Source organism: Echiichthys vipera, assembly GCF_963691815.1.
Source record: "Echiichthys vipera genome assembly, chromosome: 4".
NCBI lineage: Eukaryota > Metazoa > Chordata > Actinopteri > Perciformes > Trachinidae > Echiichthys > Echiichthys vipera.
In genome coordinates this window covers 32191112-32200094 of record NC_139829.1, presented here as the reverse complement: position 1 = coordinate 32200094, position 8983 = coordinate 32191112, and the positions used below count along the sequence as shown (strand labels likewise).

At 49.8% G+C, this 8983-nt stretch overlaps 1 protein-coding gene across 1 annotated transcript in view; it reads right to left on the bottom strand.

Moving 5' to 3' along the window:
- Positions 1–901: 901 nt before the first annotated feature.
- Positions 902–8983, bottom strand: part of cacna1ba (calcium channel, voltage-dependent, N type, alpha 1B subunit, a) — a gene marked incomplete at both ends in the record, with an annotated part of 105907 nt that continues 97825 nt past the window's right edge. Inside the window, 6 exons of the mRNA XM_083912970.1 lie at positions 902–1456; positions 2098–2312; positions 2397–2640; positions 3022–3060; positions 5646–5765; positions 7105–7240. Coding sequence (XP_083769096.1) covers positions 902–1456; positions 2098–2312; positions 2397–2640; positions 3022–3060; positions 5646–5765; positions 7105–7240 — 1309 coding nt within the window. The remainder of the gene's footprint in view (positions 1457–2097; positions 2313–2396; positions 2641–3021; positions 3061–5645; positions 5766–7104; positions 7241–8983) is intronic.

The window sequence follows — 8983 nt, the reverse complement described above, 5'->3', positions numbered from 1 at the left end:
GAGTGTGGTAGTGTCTTAAGCTGTATTGATATTATGAAAAAGGAGATTTTGCATGTGCCTCTTCTGTATGTTGGCTGCTGTTTGGGTCGGTAGTGATCGGACTGCAGCGATGTGCTCACTGTAGCATGTAAGATCTTTCACCTGGTAAACGCAACATGTCATGATTGGTTGTGAAACTTGCAAATAGTTAGAATCTAAGGGCGCATAAAACATACGAGGATCACTCTACTTGATGCCAATGAGGCGCACTCACACTGTCCATCCGTACCGTGCCCAAACACGTTCCACGGCTAAAGTCTGGTTCCTTTGACCAGTGTGAGTGCAACCGTACCGCGCCTAGGAGGGTACCTACTGGACTTACATCCTCAGGCTACATCCACACTACTGCATTTCCATCTAAAAGCTCATATCTATCTACTCCGGCGTTTCTGAGCGCTGTCCGAGACGTCTTAGTTTGAAAACTCCAGGGTTGTGTGAACACTTGTGTGGACGGAGATGGTTTTTGTTTGGAAACGCCGTTTTAGAATGAAATGTAGTCGTGAGGATGGAGCATCAGGTGTCGGACACAACGTAATAATGTGATGTTGTTTCAGGGTCAGTATGGTGGTGTCAGCAAAACACTGAAGTCAGAGCAAATCAAGGACAGCGACTGTAGCGCGTGGTAGTGACGGGCGATCTACCCTTCTGTTTCCAAATGCTACGTGCCCTTTGATAAAGATTTCTATTACCCACCTCTAACCTTCTCCCTGTTTAGATGTTGTGCCTAACCTTTGCTCTCCGCGTTAGGATTCAAATACAGCATTAAACACACATTGACAATGTAAACTAAAGCTTTCAAAGAAGATGATAAAACTCATCACAATTCCTCAAAATGCATCGAAAAGGTTGGTTTAAAGCCATGCTAGCACCATTCCTCCTCCTCTGCCTCCTGGAAATACCTGGGTGCCCTGACGCCAGAGCCTGGGCTGGTGCTGCCCCCAAAGCTGAAGTGGTACCCGTTGGGTACCCCGAGGTTCTGCTGCGGAGCAGGAAGCAGGGCTCCCATCATGCGAGGCAGTGCGGTCCGAGGTGAGCGTCCGGCACAGGGGCTGGGCGACAGTGACACCGCATCCTGAAAGACGTCCAGCTGGTCCCGCAGGCTGCCATAGAGGCTGCCCGGGGCCTCGCCGTGGCCCTGGCCCAGGAAGGGCTCAGAGCTGATACGAGTAACGGGGCAGGGGAAGTAGTGGGAGCCGCTGTGCCGCAGGGCGTTGTGCTCCGACAGGCCACGGCTCAGCCGACCGGGACTTAGAGAGGCCTGGCTGGACACAAAATGCACGGGGGATGAGTTGGCAGTCTTGTAGGCCACCCCGGGCCGCGGGGTGAGGGGGGTCTGGGGGAGCTGCCGACGTCCACGGCTTGGCGTGCTAGAACTGGAGCTCAGCGCCACTGGGCTGCCTTTAACCCAACCACTGCCCTGGATGAAAATTGGACAAGCAATTTGAAACGATAGAATGATGAGGAAATTATGTAAGAGAGGGAAAGAAAAGGGAAGGAAACAGGGACAGGGCCGCCAGGAGGAGAGCAAGGAAAGACACCCAAATGTGACATGTGATGACAGGAGAGAGGACAAATAAGGGAGAGGAAGCAGACAGAGGAGACAGAGGGAAAGAACAAGCACCGATGACGACAGAGAGACGAGATGGATGGAAAATGATGGAAAAAGAGAAAGTGGGAAAAGAAGTGACAGGCCATGAGAGGCTGCACTAAAGGCACACAGAGAGACAGTAGCAGTCAGAGCATGCAGAGGGGTCACAGCAATACTTCAGTCTGCATCCAGTTACACCTTCACACTCTTTTCCTCCTTTACTGTGATCCTCACATGCAACACGCTGTCGTCCATGCTGCTCTAAGAGTGCTTCATCATCTTTCATATATATATATACTATTATGAGTTTCAGTGGTTCTTGATCTAAATGGATAGGAATGACATTCTGAGGGACACGCTCCAGTGAACGCTACCAGATGCACCTGAAGCTCATTAAAACCCTTCTGAGATCCCCTTCACCTGGTCTAAGTCCTCGCCTGTCCCTCCCCTACATGCCCGTGTCCTCCCACCTGCTTGTTGCTGGTTTCCTGGCCCTCACTGGGGGAGGCGGCACAGCTGGCGGTGGCAGATTTGGTGTGGCAGTGTTCCCTGCTGCAGTAGCGGTCGCAGGAGTAGTAGCGCTGCTTGTCCGCCGAGGAGTGGTGCTTCCTGTCGTGGGAGCGTCCGCGCTCATGGCCTCGCTCTTTTGAGGCAGCTGGGTCAGACTCTGGCTCTCCTGGTGCACCTGTGGAGGAGCATGATACTGCCAATCTCAAGATCTTAAGCAGAGCAGAAATGTCCTGCTTTGCCCCGGAAAGTGCTGACTCACCAGCAGTGCTGGGTGGTAATCCACCCAGAGGCGTGTCCAAAGACCGCTGCCTCTTCTCTCTGTCTCTATCTCGGTCCCTGTCTCTGCGATGGTGGCAGCGGTGGTGGTGGTGATGGTGGTGTTGTTGTTGTTGTCTGTCCTGGCTGGGTTTCTCCAGGGTGTAGTCCCTCAGGTTGACCTCCTGGGGTCGCTGTGGGGCCACAGTGGAGGCTGAGCGCTTCATCGGGCTGGCGTCAGGGACAGACTGAGGGAGAGAGGGGAAGAGGCTCACTGAGAGTCTGACACGAGCTTTTCATCCAACAAACAAGTCATTCACATAGTTCTAGCTTCATATTATGACCACACTGGATTTGTTCACATAAAGCCCTGTCAGTCGAAAAACACTAAGAGGGGCTTTAAATTGTGGCGCCGCACACAAATAAGAGTTATATGGTGATATTAACCCATGAGACCGTGTGACCATCTGACATTTCCATCTCGCATTACAACGTTTTTGGACTATGGCACTGGCAGTGTGGGTTTAACAGTTCGCCCGGCTGGACCAGGTAAATTCGCACAAACCCTAAACATGTCAAACCATAAACAAGTGTGTGTTGTGTTGTGTTGTGTGACGGCGTGTACGTACAGCGAGATGGATCCCAGGAGAGTGGCGTGAGTGGCTCCGCTGTGATGCAGGAGAGAGAGAGAGGCCGGACAAATGAAAAGAAAGAACAGCAGAAGAGCAGCAGATTTGAATTTTGACTAACAGCCACAGCAGCTAGTTATGCTGTTAGTGCGTCACACGCTGCAGTGATCTGATTGGTTGATTTGGCCCGTATATTGGTGATAGACGGATGGTTTAACCAATCAGCCACCAGGATTTTCGCCCCTTCCCAAGATTTCCAAAGGGAGTTCCCAGATGGATCTGCTGAGACCATGAGAATCAATCCATCTGGAGGAGTCAGGTTAGTGAAAATCCTGGTTTCTGATTGGATAAACCATCTGTCTATCACCAACATACGGGCCAAACCAACCAATCAGATGAGTGAAGCGTGTGACGTGCTAACAGCGTGGAGGCAAAGCTCAGAAAGGAAACAACATGTGGGTAAAGGAGATTTTCCCTTTGTGTTTAACGTGAATTTACGGATCAAAGGCCCAATTTCAGGAGCCCGGTCCATATTCAACAGAAGGATCCAGAGAACAAAGAGTTAGTGAGCGGCTTGCTCCATAGCTGCTCATCTCAGGCCACATTAACCAGCTCTAACTGGGGGATCCTGAGGCGTTCCCAGGCCAGTGTGGAGATCTAATCTCTCCACCTGGTCCTGGGTCTTCCCCGAGGCCTCCTCCCAGCTGGACGTGCCTGGAACACCTCCCTAGGGAGGCGCCCAGTGTTCATCCTTACCAGATGATCCTGAACCACCTCAACTGGCTCCTTTCAACGCAAAGGAGCAGCGGCTCTACTCCGAGTTCCTCACGGATGCTGAACTTCTCCCCCTCTCTCTAAGGGAGACTCCAGACCCCCTCCTGAGGAAACACATTTCAGCCGCTTGTACCCGCGACCTGGTTCATTCGGTCGTGACGGTCTCACAAGACTATGGATCTTAATTTCATCAGCTGCCAATAAGACCACAGTAAATGATGCACTGCAGGATGTAAAGGAGACATATTTCTGTGTATCTCTGCACAGCACTCACTCCTCTGCTTCTTTCAGCACGTCCTGGAGTCTCTGAGGACACGTCAGCCTTAATTCCTTCTGTCCTTGCCTGCTTATCTGGACTTAAACTGTATTAAAAGGTGCTAAAACTGCAAAATTTGGATCAAATGTCCTGCATCAGCTGGGTTAAAGGAACCGAGTGTGGGCTTACATGTCACCGCAGCACAGAGAAGGATCTTAAAGAGGTTATAACAGATGTAATTTCCCCATCTCGGCAAACCTGAGCTCAAATTAAGCAAAAAAAAAAAAGCAATCTAGCAAGAGTGGAAGCTAAACGGCTGTGGCTGAAGCCGGAGCCCCAGAGTTCAGATTGCACGGTGCAGATCCCATCATGCTCCAGCAAGAGGACATTTCCAGAAGGCCCGTGTTAATCGAATTGGCCAGAGGATTTGCTGCCCTCTGTTCCAAAAGGTGAGAAAAATAAGAGCTTCTGACCTCGATCCTGACGTCGTTTTATTACCCCCCCCCCCCCCCCCCCCCACCACCACCACCTCAGATTCTCTCCTGTACAGTAACACAGTTAGCCTCTTCCTCTCCCAAAGTCATTTGGAGCCACCATCATCTTTTCAGTTGGCAGCAGGAGAAAAACGATCCTTGACAAATTGTCCGGCAGCTCGCCAGCATCTAATCGGATCAGTCCTCTGCAGCGAGAGGAGGGTCAACAGCCGCTCTTCCAACTGGGCTGTGAAAGGAACGAAACCTGAACGCATGAATCGATCAACATCACTCAGGAAATAAGGGGCTTATCGTATTAGTCATTTAGAGCTTTTCCACCTTAACTGGATAAATAGTTTGAGCTTTTCTATCGGAAAAGAAACATGAGCAGGAGCCGGGACGAGGCTCAGCAGACGCTGTCCAGGGCAGCCGGTTATCTCATCTCATCTCATCTCATCTTCAGCCTCTTATCCGGGGTCAGGTCGCGGGGGCAGCAGCTTTAGCAGGGGACCCCAAACTTCCCTTTCCCGGGCCACATTAACCAGCTCTAACTGGGGGATCCTGAGGCGTTCCCAGGCCAGTGTGGAGATCTAATCTCTCCACCTGGTCCTGGGTCTTCCCCGAGGCCTCCTCCCAGCTGGACGTGCCTGGAACACCTCCCTAGGGAGGCGCCCAGGGTTCATCCTTACCAGATGATCCTGAACCACCTCAACTGGCTCCTTCCAACGTAAAGGAGCAGCGGCTCTACTCCGAGTTCCTCACGGATGCTGAACTTCTCCCCCTCTCTCTAAGGGAGACTCCAGACCCCCTCCTGAGGAAACACATTTCAGACGCTTGGACCTGGACCTGGTTCTTTGGGTCCTGACCCAGCTTTCATGACCACAGGTGAGGGTAGGAACCAGGACTGAGCGGTAGATCCAGAGCTTTGCCTTCCTCAGCCCAGGTAGTTTGAGTACAGACGGGCCTGGAGGGGGGGACAAGCACCCTAAAGCACGGGGCACGGTAAGGACGGACAGTGGGAGTGCGCCCTTAAAGAAGACTATATGTGAAAAACATACCCCAAAACTAATCTAATATTGACCGATGACCAAAATATGACTAAAATGATCAAGAGGTGTCACCTGCAGCTCAGCATTGAGTCGAGGCATGGAAGCAGCTCTGCCCTGGTTCTCCAGACCTGAGCCCGGGACTGGGATGGTGCTGCTGGCACTGGTCTCCATCTTCCTCATCTCCACCGACTCCTGGACACACACACAGACACACACAGACACACACACACACACACACACACAATTCTCACATGGTAAATTCAGTATAATGTACATTTCCATCGCACCAATTCTACCAGTACAACAAAAGAGTCATTTCATACACACCCCTCTGCTCTCACTCACTCTTTTTAACACTGTGACAGGAAACAGGAGAGGTTTCAAATTAAAAGCTTAGCAGGAACTGAAGAGATTATACCCTTTGTTAAGTGACACAAGCTTAACATCGATGGATCAAGTGGCAGAGGAAAGCAACTGTTAACGGTTGAATATGTAGTGTTCCTTTTCCTTAAAAAATATATATTTAATCTGAATTAATATTTAAAGTTTTGACAGGTTTGACACTGACTTCCTGTCCCTACACATAACAAACAGAAAACCCCCGGCAAACTCTTCCACAGCGTCCAATCCGCACGCTTTCTTTCCTCTTCACCTGGTGTAAATGTGAGCACAGTGGACGACCTCCAGTCCGTAATGGTGTGTTATTAATGTGTGACAGCAACAGCGCCCCCGTTTGGTGGAATACGTCAATTGATTAAGAGCTGAAAGTGAGATTCATCCAAGTAAAACTCATCCCAGGCTCTTTTTCTGCAAATGCACACATTAAAGAAGCCAGGGAGCCATTTTTTTTTCATGTAACAACTATTAGCGGAGAAATCTGGTAGAGTCGCTAACAGTGATTAGCTCGGGGCAGTACGGTGAAGGCATTCAAAGGTCTTTTTTAACCACTAATGCTGCTGAAAATAACAGCAAACCTCTGCAGCAGCATGAGAAGAGTCCCTACACACACAACAAAGCACCAATGGGCTCCTTCCTTTGGGATTGACTTTGGTAATCCACTGTAATGGACTTTACTATGAGAGGAGCTGGTACAGGGGCCAGTAGGTAAGTCTTTAAAACACCCTTTTAATAAACTCTGGCTTCACTAACTACGCTGATGATGCTTTGTTGTGTGTGTAGGGACTCTTCTCATGCTGCTGCAGAGGTTTGCTGTTATTTTCAGCAGCATTAGTGGTTAAAAAAGACCTTTGAATGCCTTCACCGTGCTGCCCCGAGCTAATAGTGTTAGCCACGTCTGGCTGTTAGCGACTCTCCTGGATTTCTCTGTTAATAGTTATTACACGAAAATTTGTCTCGGCGGCTTATTTGATGTGTGTATTTGCTGAAAAAGACCCTGGGATGATTTTACACTTCACATGACTCATGATGTGCCGTCTGCAGAGACACTTAGAATGTATTTATATCAAGTACACATGTACAACAGTGAGTAAAATACAGTTTTGTTGACACAGCACGTGTCCGTCTCCAGTACCTGAACGACCCCGGTGTCCGGTGTGTCCTCTGAGGGGCCCCTGGACACGGTTCTCTTAGTCTTAGCTCGGGGCGCTTCCTTGGGATTCTCCATCACCCAGGACGATGATGCGTTGATGATGTGGTCGTGTCCCGGCCTGTGTGTGGTAGCAGTCACAGCTCAGAGTTACAATGACACGGTGGAAATGTAGGTCAGAGGTTTACATCGTTGCTCTGCAGACGCCCAAATGATAAGATGTCATAATTCTAATTCCCAGTCATGAATGAATGCGTGTTGTAGCTGTATCCACACTGTGTCAGAGCACAATTACTGTGCAACAGTTAATTGATGACTCTAAAATTGCTCGTAGGTGTGAATGGTTGTCTGTCTCTGTTCGTCTCTATGTGTCCTGTGACAGACTGGCGTCCTGTCCAGGGTGGACCCCGCCTCACGCCCGATGTCAGCTGGGATCGGCTCCAGCCCCCCACGACCCCGACAGGGACAAGAGGCTGAAGATGAGTGAGTGAGTGAGTGAGTCATTGATTCCTTGTGTAAGTGTAGATGAGAGTAGCACGAGGCCACGCCCCCCTCTGGGTAAAACAAACTGCACAAATTGCTTCTTAATCTGTCCTGATTTTGCCTATTTTACGTTAACTGGCCTGGAAAGTCTCTGGAGCAAACCTCCGTAACGAGCCGTAACAACATGCTGCAGTCCCGTGTCTTGTTTCCGCTGCTGTAGAAACAGGACACAGGACTACAGCAGCTGTAGATTCACTGCTATCTTCACACATAAACTTTATTTCTCCTCTGCTCTGATCGCTCTCTCTCTCTCTCTCTCTGGGCCGCTCACAGCACTTCTCCTTTATCTCTATCCTCTCTCTTCTCTGAAGGACCTCTGTCCTGAACCGGCCGCCGTGGATCAGCTGCCGCCGATATTCAGACCTTTTATGTCGCACCAGTCTTTCAGGCACAGATGTGAAGCATTCTGTACTTCAGGTTCGTTCGCAGGTGCAGCTCTCTCCTCACAATTGCACTTAAGGGAAGGTTGTGACGTGTTAACGGGGTGATTCTGGGCAGACCGTGAGTCGACAATAAAGGTGGGATTCACTGAAGCAACAAGCAGGGCTGTGCTAGAACCAGCAGATATATGTATAACAATCACATAACAACGCTTTTCTGTGTTTTGTTACATTGAAGTGAGAGTTCGGCTGTGTTTACCTCAGTATCAGCATCCATCTCAACACCCTCTCCACCTGCTCCACCCTCAGCTGCTGCACCCGCTGACCACTCTTTTTCTGAGGTTGATGAACTGCATCTACTGAGCTCTGCTTCATCTTGATGGCAGTACTGAGATCAGTCCAGCTGCTAAATACGTACTAACCCGCTGCTCTCTTAGTAAATCAGGCAATGAACACCTGCAGAGAGTAACTGCACTGAAAACCTCACCACATTTTGCATGACATTATAGAACGGCACTGCGTTTTAATCTTAGACTAAGGTTTTAGCGTGGAGGCAGTAAACTACACCTGACCTTCTGTAACCTTGATAGAAAGAGTAGATGTTGTAGCATAGGCTGTATAAAAAATGGACCTAGCCTCTACGTCGGGGTCTGTTTTCTCAACTTGATCCATTCGTCCTCGCCTATGGGAGTCGCCATCTTGTCAGACTTTGACTCCTCCTCATTTCCTCTTAACAAAAAAGGGCATGTATGTGACGTTGGGGGGAGGGGCGTACGTCCATCTGGCTGACGATTACCTCCGAGGAGAAGTGAGGGACAGAGGCTAGCTGTCACTCAAGAGGCCACGCCCCTAATTATTCATAAACTTTAACCCTAATAAAAAAAAAACTAGCCCCTCCCCCTCAGCGTTGTCATGGAGATATGAGCTAAACATACAGACTA